The sequence below is a fragment of the Rattus norvegicus genome, chromosome 3 (genome assembly GCF_036323735.1).
Source record: "Rattus norvegicus strain BN/NHsdMcwi chromosome 3, GRCr8, whole genome shotgun sequence".
Lineage (NCBI taxonomy): Eukaryota > Metazoa > Chordata > Mammalia > Rodentia > Muridae > Rattus > Rattus norvegicus.
In genome coordinates, this window is record NC_086021.1 from 170,070,563 (window position 1) to 170,095,415 (window position 24,853).

The following is a 24,853-nucleotide window of genomic DNA, read 5'->3' on the forward strand; positions in this document are numbered from 1 at the left end:
AGAAACCAAGTTTTCATTACTGCACTTCTTTCTTAAGCTGTTGTTTCCACCACTGCCATTTCTTAAGCTCTGGTGTTAAAGGGAACCTTGGCACTGCTGCTGTTGCTGCTGAAGGACTGGAGCCCTTCCCCCACGGAGTCCCTCTTTCTTGACTCTAAACACAATTCTCTGTGACTAGCAGGCTTATCAGGGACCTTCCACTCTATAGAGGGACACGTGGCATGCTTAGCCAAGACAGGAGAATGTGCACGTGTACGAGTCAGTGAGCCAAATTCTGGCTATAAGTCTAGCTCTAGTGTTTAAGTGCCTTTAGACTTTAAGGCAAATGTTTTGATGCTCTATCGTTTACTTGCGTCTATTTTTGAACTGATTCCATCTAGGCATGGGGGCAGGATATGATTTACTGGGCAAACGAGATAAAGTAAGTAGCAGATGATATTCAATAATGATGTCTTATGAAGATCTAAATTTAAAAATATCTCTAGCCAGGCGTGGTGGCACAGAAATCAAAAGGTGGAGCAGGAAGATCTGAGTCCCACTCAGATCTAAGCTATGGAGTATGAGTTTTGACTCCCAAAACCAAAACCAAAACCAAGATACAAACCACCTTAAACACCTCTCCCTCTCCAGAAAAGAATCAGAGGGTTGAATGGATGCACAGTAACAGTGAAAAACTCTAAAAGGAAACAGGATTATTTTGTGATGCTTGACTGGTTTTCCAGTGTTCCCCAGGCCACAGACATGCCTTGAAGGTGTGCTTGGCACTACAGAAAATTATGAGAAGTGGGTCCTAACCGAAGAGGATTAGGTTGACGTAGAGATGTCTTTCAAGAGGATACTGGAACCAGCTATTGATTCTCTGCTTCCTAGCTTGTTCCATAATTGAACAGGCTACTCTGCCACGAGCCTGACACCATGATGTGTTGCCCTGCTGCAGGTCTGAAGGTAAGAGGCGTGCAACCTCTGAAATGGCAAAGTCACAATAAATTCTTTGAGATAACCACCTTGTATTTGCTCAGCACCAAAACTCCCTGACTCAGTCTCAGGTGTACTTTGGTAGAGCCCACTCTTTCTACAATCATGCTTGCTTTACCTTTAAGGTCCTACAGGGATCCACCAGAAATTAGTTAAAAAATATAGTTTATCCTTGCAAAAACAACTTTGGATTGGTCAAAATATTGCCATATCATTTGAGACCTCAGTGAAATCCCATTTTCTTTCAAATGAAATGAGCTGTCTGCTAAAATTTCACAACAGAAGTTAAAATCTAGTTCAAAATGAACTCTCTTTTCCATGGTTTGATGTTCGTATCAGGCAGTATAAGTTGTATGTGCCTTAACCCATTCCTAGATAAATGCTTATGACTAAATCTATTTTCCAAAGACAATAGATGATTCATTTATTAAAAATATTGGCATGTGCAAATAAATACATGCAAAGAAAATGTCCTGAACAAGAATAGTTCTTGGGAAAGATCTAATAGATCTTCCTTTTTGATTAGTGTTAGCATCTCAGTTTAGCCATCTTCCCAGATGATTTAGCTAAAGTCTTGGCAATCACAGGGTGGTCTGAGTGTCCGAGTCTCAGCTTTCCCCTCCTTTGTATATAAGTGCCCATGTGCAGGGGAAATGTCACAAGGAAGGAAGTGTGTTCGTGTATGTGTTCATCTCTGTAGATTACAACTTGAATTGCACCTTTAAGATTCATATTGTCTTTTTAATACACCAATTACTTCCCAATAATTATCAATATAATTCCTTGTCTTTAAACTACCCTATACTTTAATGAAACTTGAATAATAACCAATAAAAGTGGATCAGAAACAGAGAAGCTAGTCTGAAGATCAAGAGCCAAAAACCTTAGAATTCTGACCATGACTTGGGCAGTCTTACTGACTCCTCACTCATTACACTTTGTGATGTTCTTGCATGCAAGCTGCCACCTAGGACCATCTGCAGTATTGGTCTTCTGGGTCTCTTCATCCAGGCTGATAGCCAGAGGAAGCTCACAAACTGATAGCACCCTGAATAAGTTCACACTACTTCACAACTTCTGCATGACTTCACTAATATTCTTATCTTTTGCACGTCCCTGGCAGTACATATTAACAGTAGCCATTCCAAAGTGTCTCCTCTCTTCACAGATCTAACTCTGGGCAGTTCAACTCACTTCCTTTGGTTGCTGTACATGAAATCAGTCCTCTTAGATGACTTCACCTCTCCATTAGGTAAGGCACTCTCACCTTTTTGCTTTTCTCAATATTTTACCTATTCAATGTCAATGTTTACAATCCATTATGTGAGGCATTATGATTCCAAAATGTCTGCCTCTGGCCTTATGCTTCCAATTTCCCTTCTGGAAATTCCTGCAGACATGTCCACATTGGCCGCTCAGTTTTGGTTTCTTATACTCCTCTTCTCCTTGACATTTTGTCTTACATCTAATGTTGAATATGCATCACAAAGGAACATGGAGCTTCACAGCTGCCAAGGGCTCAAGAGGCGATCTGCTAGGGTTGGTCAACCACTGGCAAAGAGCCTAATGCTAACCACTGTGTGACTTTTGAGGTTTCTGTTGCCAACCTATCTATAGCCACCACTGTGACTTTGTTGAGCAAAGATAATATACATGGGCATGAGCTACATTCAAATAGAACAATTCAATAAATAGGTGGCAGCCCCAAAGGTAATACTTTCCTAGTTTTATTGTTTTGTTTTAAATCTTGGATACTTTTAGCTGCTGGGAATTGAACCTAGAGCTTTGCATAAGATAGGCAAGCGCTCTCTCACTGACCCACATCTCTAACTCCAAATTAGGCTCGTTCACAGAGAGATCAAATACTAGCTTTTGCCTTTCAACTTTAACGATGACCATATGTTACTTATTCAAAAACTGTACTTATGAAATTTAGCAACCCATCTTTGATTCTAATATCTCTTTGCCAGGACAAAGAACTGACAGTAAATTATTTACAACCAGTTTAATTTGAAGCCAGATATTGAACAGAGTGCCACACAATTTACTTTGTGGTAATTTACCATGGTATTTCTCCTAAGTTTTAGCTAACTCAGTATGTAATACACTGGCTTTCAACTACTACACTGTTTTCATCACACAAAAGATTACTTAGAGACTCATTAAAAGAAAAGAACAGGAAGAATAACTTTGTGGAAGAGAGCAGGTAGGAAAGAGGGCCTGTCCTTCAGTTTGGTACCCTCTTCCTGGCATCCCTTCTCTTGCAGCAGCCCCTGAAATTCTTCTTGAGTTAAATGAAGCTGTAGCCTCCTAATATTTTAGATCAATGATTTATTAGATTATGAGCCATTTATACATATGTCCCACCCTGCACACTAATGATCTTAGTTAGCATCAGCAAATAATTCAAGATTCAGTGTACATGAGGATGAAGTTAACTGTGAATAATAATGGATACGAGTCTATTTTCTAATAGTTTTTGTGAGAAGTTGGAAAATTATAAGGCTGAACCACTGTACAATCTGGTAGCTGCACTTAATTTATTTTGGAACAGAGCTGATGAATTCCAAATAGGGGCACTACTCTTTTCTTACTGTTCATTATATTTGCTTTTATTACACTTAAATTTAATGTGTGTGTGTGTGTGTGTGTGTGTGTGTGTGTGTGTGTGTGTGTGTCCCCGCATGCAGAGTGTGTGCATGTGGAGGTCTAAGGACAAATCTCGGGAGTTGGTTCTCTTCTTCAAACCATGTGGGTCCTGGGTATCAGACTTAACTTGTCAGGCCTGGTGGCAAGCACTTTTACTTGTTGACCTGTTGTCCGTTTTTTATGCTTAACATGTTTTTTGCAATAATCTGTGTAAAGTCACATGTTATTTTTAGTGTGACTGCAATTGGAAAACAGAATCTACGTATCCACTAAAGTAGACACATGTAACTTCTGACATATACATTAAAGAGAGAGCAGACAGCCTAGTGAGAGAGCCTGTCCCTCTGCCACACTACAGAGCTTTCACACTTTTTAAAAAATTCATTCACATAATGGACATATGACATCAAACAAACTGAAGGGAAAAGGCCAGATATTTAAGTTTGATAACAGCAGTTCTAGTCTGTATTTGGAGGCTGGTACCGAAAACATTACTTCATTTCAACTAAAGGGAGAGAAGTACTCTCTAATTAGTGGGAAGGTGAACACCTACTTTTCATTTAGTTTCTTCTCCTGGTCAAATCCCTAAGAGCTGACCCCACAGCATGCAGCACTGCAGACCATCTATAACTAAGCCAGGCTTTGTTATGAAATTCTGGGAGTCAGGACAGCTAGATAAAGAGTTATCATCCTAATGGTTACCTGCAAGTCATTTTGTGGGTTCCAGTCAGAATCAAATATGATGCAGGTATCAGCAGCTGTGAGATTGATTCCCAGGCCTCCCGCTCTGGTGCACAGAAGAAAGACAAAGCGGTCTGAGTCTGGCTTACAGAACCGGTCGATGGCTGCCTGGCGCAGGTTTCCCCGTACTCGCCCATCAATTCGCTCATAGGTGTATCTGAGGGGACCCAAATGAATGAAAGCCCAGGTGTTAATCATGGTTCAAAGCACAAACAATAGCAAGCGGCTGTCCAATGGCCTGGAACACACCACTTCAAATCTGGACCAGATGACACCAGTCTAAGGAATCCCAACCCCTGCAGAAGAGGCAGAGCAGATTAAAACTGAACTGAAAAAAAAAGTCTTCCTTGTTTAAAGCAAAAGAAAACAAAAAAGGCCAGTTATAAATCAAAGATGCCTATAAGATTTAAAAATCACAAAGTACTGATCCCCAGTACATTGTCCAAACAACTTATTCTCACGAATTTCCCAGTTTATACTTGCAAAGAACGCCTGTTTCCTGACAGAGAGACAAATATAAGCCTTAAGCACGGATTTCAGCAGTGCTCATAGCTGGGCTCAGAGTTCATTTCTGTCTTCAGTTGCTCAGGGCACTTGGAAGTGGTCAGGAGCCTGCGGCACTACATTGCCAGGCCTGGGCTGTGAACTGGTAACTTCTACCCTGTTGGTTTCTCAGAAACATTAAAGGTGCAGAGTAAAACCTCCATGTGCACAGTTAGATCACAGAAAGGGTTTCTAGGATGTGCTGGGAACAAGAACACTAAAGACCATGAAGGGGACAATGGAGTAAGGCGGAGAGCATCTGTGCTTCAAGAGATCAGAAAGATTTGGACAGCATGGTGGGGTAAAGAAAGGAGTATAAAGAACAGGAAATGAAGATGTTCCCAGACATACTGCTATTGCCCATTCAGAAAACAAAACACAGAAGAATATTTATGTGGATACTATTGAATTAACAGAGCAGTAATGCATAGCAACGATCTTAATTTTCCTGTCTTTTTATATCCTTTCTGTTTACCCTACTGACAACAAGTGAATTTATAGGATAAGTTACTCTGAGCACCAAAGCTGACAAAAACTGAAAGGTGAAGTAGAAGCACTAGGAACATTCTGAGAAAAAGACTGCGCTTGGGAGCTCAATGGTTTGAGCACTGGGTGCTTGTGCGGAGGACCCAGCTTGATTCCCAGTAACTATGTGGTGGTTCACAATCATATGCAACTTCAGTTCCAGGGCATCTGACATAGTCTTCTGATCTCCTTGGGCACCAGGTACGTACATAGTAATGACATGCCTGTAGGTAAAACATCCGTACACATAAGATAAGTGAGCCTGAAAGACTGTTTTAAAGAAAAAGACCAAGTAACCTGAAGCCTATCAATGCCAAGACCTTGGATCAATTCAGGGAACAAATGTCTCTAATCCAGTGAGATGACTGGCAAGATGACAGAGATGGCAATGTAGATGACTTGATGTGGGGATGGCTTTGAAAGCAGAATTCATCAAGACAGCCCTAATTTAGCTGAGAAAAGAAAAGATACACGTGAAGAAAAAAGCCAAGGAAATGAGTGGAGAGAAAACTAACTGATGAAGACTTACACTGCACCAAAGCTAACAGCAACACCGAGACACTGCTTTCCACTCATACACTCACAAGGTAACCACACATACAAGTGTGGACATGGTCCTTGGTACTGCTTTAAAATCAGAATATGTCAAAGAATAAGACTTTATGGAGCCACAGTAGTAGATGCCAGGAGAGGCTAGAAACAGGCTGTTAAAAAGGCTGACCAAAGAGATTTTATGTCATAAGATGAAACAGACAAAGGATTAGAGTATTTTATCCAACATTTGTAACCACCACAATACTGACAGAAGCGAGTCCTCAGAGTCTGCTCTGCACCAACACTATGTACGCAGTCCACGCTTGGTTATGCATTACTGCACTTAATTCTCACAGCAATCCTACGGGGTATTTCTATCATCACCCTCATTCCCCACCTATGGAAACTTCACAGCAAGACAATCATACAAACACATCGGCATGCTTAGCCACACGTTGGTAGCCAATTTGAAGCCAGATTCACCCGGCAATGGTTCTCACAGTGACCGGATTCACCTGACGATGGTTTTCACAGTAACCACATTTCAATGCTGAACAGAAGAGCTTGCTTAAGAACTAAAAAGAGCAATTAGAGGTAAGTTATGGACACTAATACAGTTTGGGCACTTGAAACTCTGACAGAAGGCAGACTCAGTATACCTAATATCAAAATGGCACCGACGAAGCAATGCTGTACTCTGTACCGCGCTGTGTGTGATGGGCAGAAGCAGCCTGCAACTCAGTGAGAAGACAGGGCTAGGTTTCTTGTAGACAACAGCCTCCTTCCCTTCTAGGTCAACAAGCAAGGCTACAGGAACAGAGGACGGTCTTACGACAAAGGACAAGCCTGTGTGTGCATCCTCAGGTGGGACTGGCAGAGCATTTGGGAAGGAAGAAATCAACAAAGAGGGATGAAGGGAGCCTGACGTCACGAGGAGAGGGGGTGGTGTGGTGTGTGGGCGCGCACACACACACACACACACACACACACACACACACACACACACACACACACGGCTTTCTCCATAAAGTAGAAAGCACCCCAGCAGCTGTAACATAACAACAGTTTTCACACAGTATGTGTGCAGAATGGCTGAGACAAGGATTCTCACTGTCACATGTTTAGTTTTGAGGGAGTGCTCTTAAAGAAAAAACTAAAAATGGATTATTTAAACTGTGAAATCACTCCCCACTCTCCCTACTTCTAAGCCAGATCTTCTGGCGGTGCTCCCATTTCTGTATGAGAGTCTGGCATAAAATTAAATGAGGACAGAACCTGACAGCTGGTACAGCAAAGATGCTCAAGAACAAAGAAAGCCTTGAGGGCTTGGAAGTTTGAACGAAAAAATCAGATGCCATAAACTCCTCAACACCAAACTTCAGCAATTAACCCCCTGTAAGAACTGTATTATGAATAAGGTCCCTAGGAACTAACGTGGCTCATCAAGTTGTAATCCTGAGAAACTGTCATATGCCAACAAGAAGCAGGGGGCACTCTGGAGAAACCTTTGAGAGACAGGCTAGGGGTGGGGATGACATGGTTTTGGCATAAGAATTGTTGACCTCAGAAGGCCTGAAAGGAAATGAACAATATTCTTGTCTGCCAGCGATAAGCAGTTCACTGTGTATCTATAACAGAGGTCTTAACAACAGGTAGACAGGTGGTCCTCCATATTTATTAACTCAATAGTGTACATAAATGGCCTAGAACGATGCAGAGAGCAGCATGTTTCTCAATTTTTCAAAGACATAAATTCTTGTCTACTTACTATATAAAAGTCAAAAAAATCCCTGTTGTGAATATATCTCTCTTCCCTCTTTACAAATATACATAAAGGTCTGCAATGGTCACAAGTCAGTTTAAAGAATGATTTTGAAGTTCATCTAGAATAATGTGAGCAACATAATAGAAGATTTTTTAAAAATATTTTTATTTACGCATATGTATGTCTATGTGTATGCCACATGTATATAGGTGGCTGTGGAGGCCAGAGAGGGTGTTGAGTCCCCTAGAACTGAAGTTAGAGGCAGCCATGAGTTGCTCAGTGAGGGTGCTGGAAACTAAATTTGGATCCTCTGTAAGAGCTGCAAGTGCTCTTAACCACTGAACCATCTCCCCTGCTCCAAGAATAAACACATTTAAAGGAAGAATGAAAAGAATGGACATACACCTAGCATTTATAACACTTCAGTAAATGTTATATGTAGTATTTGATAATAAATGTTGGGGGAAAGATGTCCTATTTTATTAAATAGAAAACTAGACAGTTAGATCTATTTGAAAAGAAAGTAAAGTTCTATGGATATACTGCTCAAAGTGAAAGAATAAAAAGAGTCAGCCTTTAGGCTCGAACAAGGACTCGCCCAGGGTGTCATGCTACATATTTCATACTTTCAAAGAGAATCGTAATTCTTAACTGGAACACAAATTCAAATAAACAATAAAGGAAAAACAACCTAAATGGGGGCTTAGTAAAGACTTATACTTCCCAAGTCTGTTCCACTACACTGTAACTCACTATCAAAACAAAACACCATCCTCAACAGTATTTATTTATTACACACAGTACTAAGTTTGTAATCTATAGTGAACTGACAAGCTACCCAACTGTTTTGTTGGTTCTGGTTTAGACCATCAGCTTATTCCAAGAAGAGACAGTGGTCTCAACAGTTCAACAGTTCTTCCCTCTACTCCGGTGCTCAGAGGGCTGTTACTACCTAATCGGACTCTGGAGAACTACGTATGCATATTAAAGCCAGAACTTCCTCAGTTAAGCCTGTCATTTCTTTCAGTATTCTTTGTAGGAAGGGATTTAATTTATAAGGACAAACATAATTTTCAAGGATAAGAGCATTGCTAAGACATCCGAGACCTCCTCCAGTTTCCCTACTTGTGAAGAAAGATGTGTAGTATTAACACTACTAACTCTTATTTATATCTTGTGAACTTTAATTCTTGCAAGCGCATTCTTAAAAAAAAATCAATCATCTTCAGCTCACTGGTGTCTTACAATGACAGAGAATCTAAAATAGTCTGAGGAGACCAGGCAGTTCCTCCGTGAATCTCAATAATCTGCATGATAGCAGCCTTCTCACGTATACAGTCATTAAAGTCAGGTCCAAGGAGTTACAGAACTAGAAGAACAGGGTTGAGCGCTACCATGAGTGTCATGACAGAAATTTAGGGAGGTGGCATCTTCCAGGATGCATTTCTATCATACCACACAACAAGAACGTAACTATGTCATTTTTTTTACCCTTTCCTAATGCTACTGCAATTCTATGTCTTCCAACTAAACTTAAACAAGCGTGAGATTTTTCTTAAGCAAAACAGTAACTCCACACTGTTGAGAGCTACGAATTTATTCGATAGTTAAACTTGAGACTACTTGGTCCTAAGATTAACAATGGACTTTAGTCAGTCTTTAAAAAGACAATTCCTCTTCTCTAAGGGTGAACATTCTGTTGCTAAGACCTATGCGAGTGGATTAGGGAGCTACGCTGCCTGTGGCAGTGGGTGAGCCTCACCGTCTCTGGATGAGATAGTCCTCCAGGATGTCGAGACAGCGCACCATCTGAGAGAAGATGAGCACTTTGTGGCCGCCAGCAATGAGCTTGGGGAGAAGCTTGTCAATGAGCACCAGCTTCCCCGCCGCCTGGATCATGGCCTGTAGCTGGAAGTCAGAGGCTTCAGAGCTGTGGGCTTTCCTGAAATCTTCCAGAATCTTTTCCTCTGCCCCTGAAAGAGAATGGACAAAAGCATTCTTGAGTAAGATGTAATTAAAAGCTGTTTTTGTTTTATAGATTCTTGGGAAACAGTGAATCCTGACTTAACTACTCTACTGGGCTAACAGTCAGACTCCGGGTGTGGTCTGCTCTGTTCCCCTAGGAGTCAGTCTGCTGTAGCAGGAGAGCCACCATGCTTTCCTAGAACTCCCTCTTGGAAACTCAAAGTCAGAGATGTCAAGTTCTAACCCAACTTACTTGGGTAAAAAAATTATCCAGAGAGTTCACAAAAAGACTTTCATACTTCTTATTACTGCATAATTAGCTATAAAAGAATGCAAGCCACACTACAATCAGAATTCCTCGAAAGCTTTAATATTCCCCTCTCCCCCAAGAAACACCAAAACAAAACAAAACAAAACAAAACAAAACAAAACAAAACAACACACCAAAGTCAAAGCAAAATACCCAAACCCAGATCTATGGAGATGGCTTCGTTAGCAAGACCTGAGTTTGATCTTCAGCACCACATAAAAAGGTGGGTATGATAGCACATGCCTGTGATCCCAGCATAGGGGAGGAGGAGGGGAAAGGAGGATATGTACTTGGGCTTCCTAGCCAGCCAGTCTAGCAAAATTGGCAAACTCTTGATTCAAAAAAAGACCGTCTTAAAAACAAGATACTAGAAGTGGATCTCTGGTGTACACACACACACACACACACACACACACACACACACACACACACACACACACCCCACTACCATCATTATCATCATTACCACCACCAACCCTTTTCCAATTAGTCACAGTGACTAGTATATGCATACGCAGACTTTTAATCTCATTGCCACATCATCATTCATTCAAGTAAGCAACACATTTCTCTATTTTCAAAAGGAAAGTTTGGGTTAGAATATGAGTCATAAGGGCAGGAAACTGATGGGTAACACCCACTCTCCTAGGCAGGTCTACAGAAGCCCTGCAGAAACAGCGAATAGGTAGAAACCATTATATCATTCAGGCAGACCCATCGGTCTTTCTGAAACTCTGTTCTACACTGTGCAAAAAGACAAAAAACATTCTAGTCTAGTATGTACTGCTCCTAGTTCCCGGACTCACCATTGATCAGGTAGGGGTGGTTGCAGCATTTTCTCAGCTCCATCATAGTATTGATAAGGTTGGGCATGTTGTGCTGATTTGCACCTTTGGTCAGGAAGGAGAAGTTTTTCTCTAGGATAGCACGGTAGTACTTTTTCTGGATATTGGTCAGTTCTACTTCAATGATGGTCTCCTGCTTGGGAGCAAGGTTCTTCTCCACATCATCTTTCAGGCGCCGAAGCATCATTGGTTTTAGGATAGACTGCAATTTCTTTACCTGTTCAGGAAAGGAAAGCCGTTTATTTGTCCCGGTCTGGACTAAATTATCAATATGGTATGTCAACATTCACTATAATCTCTTCAATATCATCATAGTATTGAGATCATAAAAACGATATAAAATTTCACAGATTGATCCCTGAAAATGGGGACCTTACAATAATATCTGGAGGAAAAAGGGATATGATTTCAATCCACAAAGTATCAAGAACCTATGTGGCAACCTCTTAAGCGAGGTAAGAAGGGAGAAGGAAGTCAGTACCTATTCTCTAGGATGCAGAAAACAAACCTTTCTTTCTTTTTTGTCACACACACACACACACACACACACACACACACACACACACACACACACACACACAGACACACACACGCACAGAAGTTATATGGTGAATATCCCATCTTGTTAGGAGGTACAAATGATACATTAAGAAGGAAGACCAGCACGCTGAAAGGACAGAGTGAAGGACTTAGAGGCAGCTTGAGTGGAGCTAGCCTAAGCCTTTTAAGTAACAGCAGCAGTATTTGTGTTTAGAAGTAGAAGTGCATGAAGAAGGTCGCATAGCAATGTCATGGGAGCTGTCGTTTGCGGGCCACTGCAGTGTTCTCTGCTATAATCTGGCTTTGTGTCTGAGAGTCCACATCTGCACAAAGATCTCCATTCACTAGACTGCACCAAAGGAACTCTCCTCTCTCCCTCCTCTCTCCCTCCTCTTCCAGAAGACAATGACAAGATAGGTAATTCAAAGTCAAAGCGCCTGAGTTAATCTACACACAGCTCAAGTGTGGTACCAGTAAGATCAAGCCTGATGAGAAAATAGACAAGAGATACAAAAGAAATTAAGTTCTAAAGTCAGAAAGGGCTGGCTGTTCAACGTTTCTAAAAGGCACAGGACCTGCTGTAGCACTGCTTCCTGAAGAAACACAGCCCACTTGCGGGAGGTTTTGAGAGATGCAGGTTTTGAACATGCGTTTATATTGTAAACAGACACTACTGAGAGCTTATATGTATTGTGTTTTAAAATAGAAACATTTCTTCTTCAAACAGTAAGTAGAATGATGACTATTAGAGAAGGGTCTGGGGAGATGCTGGTCGAAGGTCATACCATTTTAATTAGATAGAACAAAGTCAAGAGAGCTATTGTACAACATGGAGACTATAATTACAATGTATTCTTGAGGACTGCAGTGACAGTGGATTTTGAGTATTCTCACCACAAAAAGTAAGACGGTAATGTACTGCACAGATTAAGTAGCCTAATTCAGCTATTCTACTATATATATATATTTTTTTCAAGGCATATTGTACACACACAAAAATTGCATTTTTGTGTCAATTAAAATAAACCAGATAACTAATGCATTTTTTTTCTATAACTAATCCCAATTTTAAACCTAGCCTTCTTCAGACCTTGATTATCCGAAGGCATTTAGGAATGTAGTTCCCCTAATGGGTGAAGAATTACTATGTAAGAGCCTAAAGGGGAAAACAGAGCCAGCTAATTGTTAAAGGTACGGACAAATGTCAGTCTGCCACATGCCGGGTTCAGCTTTTGCCCTTCACTTGGTTCATACCTGAGTCACTTAGAGTATACTACAAGCCAGACACTGTGCTGGGCAATACAACAAACACAACTTTGGAGAAGATGTGGGCCTTGTCCTCAAGGAGATCATTGTCTAGGAAGAAGAAAAAATGCATACCACAAATTAAGTGCAATGGGAGAAGAGGATGCATTCCCAGTGCTCCAAAAATGGAGAGTGGGTTGGAGCTGGCTTTTGAAGAATCAACAGATATTGAAATGCGGAGGGGGAGAATTACAAGTGCTTTTTCACTTTTTATTTATTTAATTTTACTGCTTTCAAAGTCTGACTTGCATGACAAGTAAAAGCATCAGACTGGAACCAGAGCACACTCCTGACGTCAGTTGGCTGTAGTCTCGAACCTTTGTGGTCTCCCAATTGTTTACACCTTCACACTTGTGCACTGTGGGTAATAAGTTTAGCAGAACTATGTCTTTCTTAAATAGAAACGAGTAAGACTTCTTTACCTTTCTGCTTTCCAGCCCCATTTCCAGATCTTCCAACACAGCACAGCTGTAACTCTGGCCTTACTTGTACTCCAGTCATCCGGTTTCAGCCACCAGATGATCTGCCACTACTTAGTGAGTCTCATGGCTCATGGTCATTCTGAGCTCCCCTCCCATATAAAGTAGTCATTCTTCTTTTTTCAGCATTAGAAACTTATCTATTGCAGAAGATTCTTTTTTTTTTTTTTTTTTTGGTTCTTTTTTTTGGAGCTGGGGACCGAACCCAGGGCCTTGCGCTTCCTAGGCAAGCGCTCTACCACTGAGCTAAATCCCCAACCCCTTGCAGAAGATTCTTAAATTGTACCCTCTCCCTTGTTCCTGATTTTTTTTTTTTTTTGTTCCTGATTCTTAAACAGGTCTGAACTTTCCTTTTAATTTCCCAACTCAGCTATTTTTGTCATATAGCATTTAACTTGTCTGACATATAAACTAGACTGTAAGAGATCTTTAAAAGCTGGGAAAAGTCCAGGTAATCAGGACAAAATCAGACTCAGTTACTTCACATATATGACGGGCTTCTTTTACTCACATTTGTGTAATGTATAAGCAAGAAGAGAGGCCCTGGAACATGTTGTAGATTATGGAGCAGAAAAGACAAAGGAGCGAGGGAAGCGAAAGACAAAAGCTTGCTCCTGAGGTTAGATCTACAAATCACATCGACGAAAGTACAAGGGCCTTCAGTGAAGCAGGAGGCCTAATAATCCTTATTAGCAATGAGAACTGGAATAATTAAGTACATCTGTCAACATAAACAAACAAATATATAAAACAAAGGAGGCAGTGCTCATTTTATAAGAATAGGAACCTTAAAAAAAAATCCTGTCCTCATAATGACTTGCATTTTCCTTAACCATATTGTCTCAATCCTTTAGACCCCTAATTACCTGTTCTTCTGTTTTGAGATCACCAAACTCCTCTAAGAAAGCAGTCTCTGAAGGAAACTGTGAGGGCTCCAGAAAGTTAAGCAAACTGAAGAGCTCTTCCACTGAGTTCTGCAAGGGCGTTCCTGTGAGTAGCACCTTGTGTTCCTATAAAAATCAGAAACACTTTGTGAATCATGTTGGAGCCACAAAAGAGTACATGTTAGTGGCAAAAAAAAAAAAAAAAAAAAAAAAGAGCCAGGGCAATTTGTGTTGAGCTTTGGACGTATCTTGAATGAAACGTCAGAGAGCCAACACTGCACAGGTGTGGAGTCATGAATGGCCAACTTCCCTTCACATCATGATTCCAGCAGCAACTTCATGAAATCTACATCAGCCATATGTTTACTCAAAATCACTAAGTCCTATCCACTGTTACAGGGCAGTAATGTATCCTTCCAGAGGTCCTGAGTTCAATTCCCAGCAATCACAAGGTGGCTCACGACCATCTATAATGAGATCAATGCCCTCTTCTGGAGTGTCTGAAGACAGCTACAGTGTACTCATATACATAAAGTAAATAAATCTAAAAAAAGAAAAAAAAAAAAAAAGACTATTCTTTCTGGTACCAGTGCATTCAAGACCAAGAAACAAGCTATGCACACCTTACAGTTCCAGGTTACAGATTCTATGTTATTTTAGTGTTTTTAGGTCCCTCTGGGATTCAAGCTGTGGCAAAAGGATGTGCAGAAGGCCATGGAATGCTCCCTTCATTTTGAGTAGAAGGAATTTGTTTATTTATGTAAAAAGCTGGCTAGTTCTCACCAGGGCCATGAGCTTTAACCCTTCCAGAAGTTTACAGTTCCTATTCTTCAATCTGTGGGCCTCATCAATTACCACACAGCTCCAGTGAATCTTCTTCAGCTCTGGGCAATCTGCCAGGATCATCTCGAATGTTGTGATGACGACATGGAACTTGAAAACTCCTGAAAGGGGGTTCCCCTGAGGATGACAAGTCAGAACAGAGCTTTACACCACAGCTACTGAATTCTGCTAATAGTCGACTTGAGAGAATGGTACAAGCAATGACAGATGAGAAGCCAAGAGGCCCTGTTTTCTCTCATATAAGAAATGAAGAAAACCCGTAACAATGAACCAGCTGCTTAGACAAGAGGAAACTCAGAATATCAAGGAAGAGAATTTACACGAGTCACTGGCTTCATGAAGTTAAGACAAAATGAGGGCAACAGGGAGCTTTTCATTTCTTCATTGTGATGCTAAGGAAAGCAGCCAGGACAGTTCACATATTATCTCCAGCTGGGAGTCTACCAAGCCTAATCATTTCAACTCTCAAGAAAATCCTCTGCTACATAATTTTACCTATAACTCAGGTCCTAGCACAGACTCCAGTAGTGGGGTGCATGTACCTGGTACAAGTGCTACTGGACAGGCTACATCCCTATCTTGCTGTCTGTCTGAATGCTGCCAGTACAGCATTAATATTGAATGCCCAATATTAAAGCAATATAAAATGTCTGCCAAGAAATACCAACATTGTCTGGAAACCTTGGTTTTCCTCTGCCTGATTACTTAATTTTTACTTTAATTATGACAATCAGTGCCCAGTGAAAGTATAGACTCATACTTAGTACACTGATTATATATAACAAAAATGTAGAAAACAAAGTTGTGTTTTCAAGAACACAAAACCCATTTTTTACCTTTCCCTACCCAATTTCTTCATTTTCTCTACAAATTCCCTGGGTTCAAATTCTAAACATCATGCATTTTTTAAAAAAGGTTTTTGTTTTTTTTGTTTTTTTTGTTTTTTTTGCTTATTTTGTTTTTGTTGTTTTTGAGATAGGGTCTAACCATGTAGGCCAGCCTAGAACTTGCTATTTAGACCAGGCTGACTGCAAATTCAAGTGATCTGCTACTTCTGCCTCCCAGGGATTAAAGGGGTGTATTATCAAGTCTGCCCACACACTTATTCTTATTTTCTTTACTAACTAGGTAACAGTCCAGACAAAATCTTCTGCACACAAAAGCAACTTCACAGACTAGCCAATAAGCCAAGTTTTCAGTGTTGAAAAAGGACCTGAGATATACCTCACGGGGATAAGAAAGCAAGACTAACAGACTTTAGTGAGTGAGCCAGAAGTCAGCCGTAGCAGATGGAACTCAACAAACAAGCCGACAGCATCGAGATACAGCTCTGGAGCTCCTGAAGACGAGTGGCAGAAAGGCAGTTCTGAGGTGGGTGTCTGAGTCTTTGGTCAGGGGGCTCACCTGTGCATCTCTGTATACCATTTCGTACTGCTGGATCATCTGCCTGCTGATCTGGCTGCCGTGGTACACAATAGCATTCATCTCTGTCCATGTCCGGAATTCTCGCTCCCAGTTAGTGATGGTGGAAAGAGGGGCAATGATGAGAAAGGGGCCATGGATTCCCCTGACAAAGATTTCTGAAAGGAATGCGATGGACTGGATGGTTTTCCCTAGGCCCATTTCATCAGCCAAAATACAGTTTTTTCTGCAGAGGGTAAGAAGTATGTGTAATTCATTACCAATAGAGGGAAATTATAGAAGCTAGTTATAACTAAAACTCTGACCTGTGAGGTTAGTGAAGGCTTTATAATTTCATAGCAATCTAAGGCTAGTTTTATAATTATTTATACACTGCCTATGCCAACTTTTGAGAATATTTATAAAAGAAAGCTGTAGGTTGATGTCTTTATGCAGGAAGGCAGGTACAGGATAGAACGAGGCCTGTCGTTGGATGAGAAGGAAGGGTGGGTGGGAGAAAAGTTTTAGAAGGAGGAGAAGAAGCCAGAGCAAGGAGGAGGAGCTGGAAGAACATGGATTCTTTTCTGCGCATAGATATAGGTTGCTATGAATATTTTAAGGGATGGGTGTATACAGAATTTTGTGTTGTCTAGATGGGCAAATTATATCTTATCAGTTGGACCAGAGGTTATTGTGTGGTGTGTTCTTTCATGAGACAACTTAATTGAGTTCAAGAGAAGGTGCAGTGGCGGGCGCCATGGACTTGGGATGTGTATGCCTGGCATGGTCACAACCTGCCAAGGACCTGTGAGTGGAAGCAAAGCAGCGAGGCCATGCAGAGACAGTTCAGGGACCACCACTGTTCTCATGAGGGAACAGTCCCACTGTATAGTCTCTGTGTTATCAAAGGACATTTTAACATACATAATAAATTCCTTCTCATGAAAGACTAAAAACACTGCTATCTTCTGGTGATGAGAAGCAAGAGTGGTGGTCCTGGAGGACGAGTCATCACATCTGGTCTCACTCCCTCGCTGTTCAGACCCAAGACCTGGTTCAGCTGGTAAGTTATGCTCTGGGTCACATTGTAAGTAGCAGAGGCTACAGTAGAACATTAGGTCACTTGAACCCTGCTAAGTGTGTTTTGCATTATAATGCATTAATTTAAAAATAACTGAATGGTATACAATAGCCAATCATAAGAAAATATCAACTTGTTTTCTAGATTTTGTCTGGTTCCTTTAGATTCTACCAAGAACCAGAATAGAAATAAGTCACAACTGAGTGTCAATGGGAAGATCCAGTACACCTGTTAAACCAAAACAAACAGTGGAGTGAGTCTAGACTCCAGATCTGTTCTCTTTCACAGACTTTAAACTGAGGTCTGGTGGGTGTAACGACTTAAGAATGTGGTGACACAAAGCTCTAATTCTAGCTCTTGGGAGGAGGAGGAGGAGGAAGGGGTCAGGAGTTGAAGGCTTTTTTAGTATATATAGTGAATTTGAGGCTCCCTGACCACATCTGACCCTGTATCAAAACACTGAAACCCAGCCAGCCAGTGCCCAACCTCATAGCTTCACTGCTATCCTTCGGGTAAGACCATGCCATCTACCAAGGAACACCCAAAGATATGTACTCATCCTCTTTTTGTTGTTTGGGAACGATTCCAAACTGGGCAGTGATACTGGGCTCCACTACTCTTCTAAGCTTCAGCGTATCTCAGGTCAAGGCAAAAAGACAGCTGCAGTGTGAGAGCACCAGCTGGCTCAGGAACCTCACCTGTTGTACCAGTTGAAAAGCAGCCAGTTCATGCCCTCGAGCTGGTACTCCCGCAGCCGGTTACTGTTCTTATACTCACGAGAGGTCTCCAGTTTCTGCCATGCATCAGAGGCAGGTCGTTCCTAGGGAGGGAACAGAGAGCACAATGCACAAAAAGGTGTTAAACAAAACACAGAAAACCATGGGCAAGACAGCAAATCCCAAATGCTGTTTGTTCTAAGGACAGATTCAAATTGCTGTTACTTTTCTCAATGGTGCTACATTCTCTAAATTTTACCAGATTATGAATGCTTCTGTACGTTTACAGATAACAGACTAAGTTATATCCAGTGTCAGACAGTATTGCTAGACTCTTGGATAGTGTTCTCATCTACACCTCAATTTCCCAACAAGCTAAGATTAGTTGAGTTTCATGGTTTCTCTAACAGAATTTGATTTTTGCTTTTAGTGTTTACTGTATCAGCTTAGTAAAGGACATTGTGTAAAATGCCCCATTGATTAAGAAAAAAAAAAAACCCTTTATATTCAAATTACAAATTATAAATTCCCCTTAAACAAAATACAGACACTGTTACACTTTTATTTTGACATATGAAATACCAGTTTATAAAAGTCACTTTGTGAATACTAATGAGGCCATATTATATATAAAGTTTAAAAAGAAGATTTATTATGATAAAAAGTATGTTTGTGTGTCTATTTCTGTATGGGGATGTGCACACAGGAGAGTGCAGTGCCTGGGCGCCCAGAAGTAGGTGTCAGGTAATTGTGAACTACCTGACAAACAAACCTGGGTTCTCTACAAGAGCAATACATGCTTGTATCCCTCTCTCCAGCCCCTTACACATTCCGTCTCAGGACACCCGTGGAGCTGTATTTATACTGTCAGTTATTTTTCCATAGGCTGTTTGTCTACTACTGCAATGACACCATTCTTTAGTCACTGGAGCTATGTATCTGATGGGGAAGTAGTTCTCTCTCTTTTTTTTTTCCGGAGCTGGGGACCGAACCCAGGGCCTAGGCAAGCGCTCTACCACTGAGCTAAATCCCCAACCCCCGGGAAGTAGTTCTCAAAGTTGCCTTTGCTGAGGTAGTAGAGATGGCTTAATGAGTGAGGTAAACATGAATGCCTGAATCTGGACCTTTAGCATCCACAAAAAGCTAGGCATGTCCATGTATATCTCTAATGCAGTGTAAGCAGAGTAAGGAGAGTTAGGGCAGAGAGGGGTTGATCTGTGGAGATTAGTCAGCCAGTTTAGCCCAGTGTTCAGCTCCCTCTCTCAAGTTACAACCCTCCACTCCCCCTGCAACAACTAAACGTGTAAATAAAGAACAGTGTGAACACCAACAGAGGAGACATCACCTGTGAACATATACACAAGGCATGGCTGTGCGATTATGTCTTACTTTCTGTGTAAGTTTGGATCCCAGTGTTCTAAATCACTACTGGGATTTTTCAGTTAAGGTGACAGTGCTTACCTACTTGGAAGACTATTTAGATCTTTACATACTGAGCTTTCCTATTCACAAACTTTTATTTAGGTTTCATATTTCTTATTTATACACAGGCACAACTTTTTAGCTTATAGACAAATTGAATGTCTGAAGTGACATTTTAATATCTTAAATCCTTAGCGATCAGAAGAGGACACTAGATTTTCATTTTCTATGTAGCAATTTCAGTCTTCATCATTTACTTTGAATTACTACACCTAACGTGCTGTTGACTAAAGCTAAGCCATTTGCATGTAATATCTGAAATAACTCCATCCTACTGTGTATACCTGCAGTTTAATACAAGCTACCCATGGGCTTCTAGAACAAGAGACCTGACGATTCACCCACAGATTACTTCTGCTGTGTGAGACTACGCACTTTCAAATGGGAGAGGTGGATGTTATCAACAGCACACTTCAGCCACCATTTCAGTTTAGAATTGTAGACGTACACTTCAGAGGGAACAAGCCAGGAAGCAGGGAGAGATATAAAAGGCCGCTGTAGCTCATTAAGAGAAAGTTAAGGAGATTTTAGGAGGAGGAAACCTATTATGCGAATGCAGTTTTCTTCTTAGAGAAAAGTCTCCAAGCCTGGATCCCTCAAACTACTCAAGCCACTTGGTACCCTCTACAAGGTAAGGTAGAAAGACTTTCTGAATGCTTCCTCTCCTCTAGTGACTTGATCACCTGGATGTCAGCACTACGGATGCCATTTGAGAGGCACTTGAGTGCTCCAGCATCATTCCCTGAACCACTCATCACTCAGAACTGTCCCACTCCGTATTGACCTGTCCAGACATCAGTATGGACTGGACTGTCCAGACTGAATGTCCTAGTCATCAAGACAGGTAAGGTCTAAACTTCAAAACTCAGAGCAAGAGTACTTTAGCAAAAAGTCCTATTTTTCTTAAGGTAATTTACTCCTCATTTATGTACAAAAAGATAGATTTAATTATATTATTAGCTACCATTTCAGTTTAGAATTTTTGGGATAAAATTTCAAGATGTACATTTCAGTGAGAACAGGAAAGACAGGAAAAAAGGAGAAGTGTAAAAGGCCATTGCTTCTCACTGAGAGAAGGTCGGTGGCAGCCTCACAGCTGGAAAGCAGTGAAGGTGAGCAAGTCACGTGACACCCGAGAACCCTTTTCCTGCCAAAGACACAGCCAGGCTGATGTGCAGACAGTAAATGGGCCTCAGAATGGACCTCTCTGCTCCCACAGTGGTTTGTTTTTCTATCGTGCATCTCATCACAATTGGCTGGTGCTGTTTTTCTCCATATGCACCTGCTGTTTCTTAGAGGTCTGGGTTCTTGGGTCAACCACTACATTTTTAAAGTGTGCTTTTTTTAAAGGTATCATAAATAATAAACCTTTAACAGATGCTTAACAAATGACTGGCAAGTTAAAAGCAGACAATAATACATATAGGAGAGGGCTGGAAGGGAGTTAACCAGCCACGTAGTAACCCCTTGTGAGCCATGTGAGTCTCTAATCACATCTGTGTCTTCAGCTGTTTCTGTACATGTTTATTTGCCGTAACACCAAAATCAAACACTGACAGGGAGCTATGCTCAATCCAGTCTTCCTAGTCCTACCCATGATGCAAAATTAAATAACTGGCTATTTTTATATAAAAATGGTGACAAAACATAACAAAATACCAAAAACAGATCACCAAAGCTTGCACTCACTTTCCTTTTAACAGTAGATCTTTTCAGGACAGTGCTATCTAACAAGGCTCCAATTCCAATTCTGCCTCTTTTTCATTGTTGACACTTCATGTACAAATGACCCGGAATCAGAAGGGCCAATAATAAACCTATCTCAAAATGCTATGCCTTCTCTTTGAGGTTCCAGGTATCCTTGAAGGACCATTAAGGGCCACTCACCCTAAATTCTAGCTGAGGGGGGAGTGGGAGTGGGTGTTAAAAACACACCACTGAAGGAGCAGGAGATTCAAAGTAGGGAGCGACACCCATACCTCCCCTGCACTCCAGATGACTGGGACCAGGGACAGGCGCACACCAAGAATTCTGAGCCCACGCCCAAGTGTCTTACATGCTCCACATGTTAACACAGATGAGAGCAAGTACTGTGCAGGATGCAGAAGAAGTTTGTCAAGGGGAGGGAACGCAGGAACCCAGTCAAATATACATCATTATTACTAATTTCAAAGTTTTATATGTTGTAAGAGGTGTCAGACAGACATGCTGATATATTACCACAGGCTTAACTTCAGGGAGAATTTGTAGAGATTCAAATTCTTTCACTTTTGCAGGATCCACATCTTCCTCTAGCTCCCATGTGCTTTCTTCATACGGCAGAGAGCACCATTTTACCAGGTAATGGGTCACTTCCTGGTGGGAAAATAATAGAAACTTGGTAAGTAGTCAACCATTCTGTCAGTCCCTGAAAACCCATCCTGCATGAGAACACAGGATGCCATGTGTGGAAAGAAGTGCATGCTTTATAAAAGGCGAAGGGCAACACTCCTACCTCCCCTGTTTCTGCATCCTTGGTGTGGGCCACCTCCAAGATACGATCAATTTCTATATAATCTGGATTGAACAAGTCTTCATCAGGCTGCAGTAAACAGAGTAGAGTTAAGAGGTGTAGTTTTCTTCCCTCAACTCTAATAACCAATGTTTTTCTCTTTTAAGTGGCCCCTCTCTGGATTCTTCTCAGAAAACAGACTGAAGAGGTGTACTTGAGAATAAGTCATCTCACAGACATTTCTCAAAGACTGTCCTCAAATTCTGCTATTCATGACTAAAATTAAAGGACCCAAACCATTATAGTCTGAACCATGACCAAGTCAGACCTTCTGTAACAACAGGGAAAGGCCAGGCTGAGGGCTCCCTGTTTTATTCCCTTGGTGAATTGGAATGACAAGTTCCTTTTCGTAACACTGATAAAGTTCTATTTCCTCATTTATGTGGTAGTTACACATGTTTTATTTTGTAAAAGTCAACTGTAATGTATACTTTGAATTTATTCACATATTTATACATTTAAAAGTAATGAATGTGTACCCCAAGTTCTGCAAAGTGCATTCATTTAATCCTTATAGAAGAAAACGTTCTACTCTATGTCTGCGCAAGGGGAGAAATGCTGGGCAAAGGCTATGTATGTATGTGTCATGGTTTGAAATAATGAGATGAAGATGATCAACCCAAAATTCAAATACTATTCATCTTATAAGAATATTATCTATCCTTTATCCAAGTTGCTAATACAAATGGCCAGTAGTTAAAAGATCCTTTCTACTATTGTTCCTCCTTACTTCTATGATGCACTCCAATCTTTCAAAAGTCTATTCCTGGAACTAGACATGGCTCCACGGCTAAGAGTGCTGGCTGATCTTCCCTGACCCAGGTTCAATTCCTAGCATTCTTTCCTACCAGTACCAACTCCTGTTATATTATTCAAAGACACATTCAACACACTTTCCTCTGTCTGACACCAAGGAAAAGTCACTCCCATGGGACTGCATCAGGAAGACAGAGGACTGTTTCACTATGTTTAGATTCATTCTATGTATGTATGTATGTATGTATGTATGTATGTATGTATGTATGTATGTACCTATCTATCTACTGAAGAGTCTAAAACAGGGAACTTGTATAATAAGCACTGACCTATGCCTAGCTACAGTGATAAATAAGACAGATACAGGCTCTGCCTGCCTTAAAGTGCTTAAAATCGAAGAACCAGACATGTAAACATGTTACTATATTGCAAATATTTGCTAAAATAGAGGTGTGAAATAAATGTTCCAAGAAACACAGAGAACCTAATACCCAATGGTTCACAACAGTCTTTATTTAGTCACCACCTTCGTTCCCCTGACTGTATTCCAGAGGAACATGTTATTAAAAGAAATTCTCATAAGCTTAGAACTACCACAGAGTCTGGGCCAAACTGTAATTTTATTGGAAGGTGTGTGTGTGTGTGTGTGTGTGTGCGCGCGCGCAAGAGAGAGAGAGAGAGAGAGAGAGAGAGAGACTCTGAACCCAGGGCCTTAGACACCTCACACAAGAGCCATAGCGGTGAGCTACATCTCTAGCACTAACCGTGAGGTTACATCAGAAGCAGCAAAAGCTGATGTCATTCGGAAGCAACTTATCAGTAGCAGGTAGGACCATGGTGTGAATCACAGCTGGGTAAATGGATGAGCAATTTACCATGACTGATGGCCAGAGTGCCCTCTCAGATTCTAGTAAGACTATGTTTTAAAAATAAGTTTCATTGTCTCTTTCTTTCAAAAGTTATTTGTATAAAACCATACATTACACATAAAAAATAAAAGTGTTAGAATCCCATTGACCAGAGAAAAACGATAGGATGGTCATGCATTTACTCGAGACATTCTCTATGTGTTATATCCTGATGCTTCTTTCTCTTGCACTCCAGTATGGAGCTGTCCCATGTACTGTTTGGAGCCTGCGTTTGCTTTTGTTTTCTTATTTTTGACTAACATCATTTCATAACACTAAGTGTATTTCCAAATCGCCAGTAACTTTCTTTAGTATTATTATTAAAAGTATAGTATGGCACACTATAGGATATATAACTTAGCAAATGCCAGTTATTCAACATTGTATTTGCTTTTAATTTCTCATCAGTATAGGCAACTTTTAAAATAGCCAATTCTCTGTACAAAGACTTGATGTTTTCTTTAAGACACATGACAGAACGAGACTTTCTGGGAAAAAGGACACGCAGATGGGACACCTGATGGGTCAGATCTATTCATGCTCACAGCCAGGACAAGCCACTGTCCCCTCCCTCTGCTCTTACCAATGAAGGCTAATCATCTGCACAGCCTTAAGGCCTTGAAAACCATCACACATCTGATAAATAAAAACTGAAAGATGTCAATTTTATTTGCACTTCTGGTTTCTACGGAAGCCCTACCTTTTGGTATGCTTAACGACCGACATTTCCTTCTCTCTGACTTCCCTGCAGTTGTCTACTTCCCTGTCAGGCCTGGTGCTTTTCTCATTAGAGCTGTTTGGCATATGCCTCTGTAGGCCTTAACTTACGCGCATGTGTAAATAGGAAGAATCTTGTGTTGAACAACAATGTATGCACATGCGTGTACTTAGAGAAAATGCATACATAAGCTATACCTGCTCTTTTTATTTACTTCGGATGCTTGTTGTGTTTACTGAGCCAAAGCCACTATAGATTCAACACTGAAACTCACTAGTCTTGTCTTATGCTTTGAAATTCTCAAGCTTAATTATTTTTTTCTAATATTTATAGCTCT

General features: G+C 40.9%; 1 protein-coding gene and 1 long non-coding RNA gene across 37 annotated transcripts in view; one reads left to right on the forward strand and one right to left on the reverse strand.

Moving 5' to 3' along the window:
* The window catches only part of LOC134486200 (uncharacterized), a 31,045-nt gene extending 6,583 nt beyond the window's left edge, over positions 1-24,462 (forward strand). The window contains exons 2-9 of one of the 15 annotated variants that reach the window (XR_010065026.1): positions 2,144-2,227; positions 6,761-6,831; positions 13,135-13,233; positions 16,032-16,274; positions 17,253-17,367; positions 20,255-20,427; positions 21,860-21,923; positions 24,265-24,462. This is a non-coding gene — a long non-coding RNA (uncharacterized LOC134486200). Of the gene's footprint in view, positions 1-2,143; positions 2,228-6,760; positions 6,832-8,597; positions 16,275-17,252; positions 17,368-20,254; positions 20,428-21,859; positions 21,924-22,241; positions 22,613-24,264 lie in introns of those variants that run through there. The other 14 variants (XR_010065030.1, XR_010065035.1, XR_010065027.1 and 11 more) reach the window with 14 other exon arrangements.
* Chd6 (chromodomain helicase DNA binding protein 6) overlaps positions 1-24,853 on the reverse strand; it is a 161,277-nt gene that overhangs the window by 54,359 nt on the left and 82,065 nt on the right. For 19 of the 22 annotated variants that reach the window (XR_005501897.2, XR_005501896.2, NM_001107797.1 and 16 more), the window contains 9 exons: positions 22,078-22,164; positions 21,804-21,938; positions 18,084-18,205; positions 16,308-16,551; positions 14,844-15,020; positions 14,043-14,186; positions 10,814-11,069; positions 9,495-9,705; positions 4,327-4,522 (listed from right to left, as the gene is read on the reverse strand). Coding sequence is in view for 19 of the 22 variants with exons in the window: in NM_001107797.1 (NP_001101267.1) it covers positions 4,327-4,522; positions 9,495-9,705; positions 10,814-11,069; positions 14,043-14,186; positions 14,844-15,020; positions 16,308-16,551; positions 18,084-18,205; positions 21,804-21,938; positions 22,078-22,164 (1,572 nt within the window). In the remaining 3 variants the exon portion in view is untranslated. Of the gene's footprint in view, positions 1-4,326; positions 4,523-9,494; positions 9,706-10,813; positions 11,070-14,042; positions 14,187-14,843; positions 15,021-16,307; positions 16,552-18,083; positions 18,206-21,803; positions 21,939-22,077; positions 22,165-24,853 lie in introns of those variants that run through there. The other 3 variants (XM_039105105.2, XM_063283865.1, XM_039105111.2) reach the window with 2 other exon arrangements.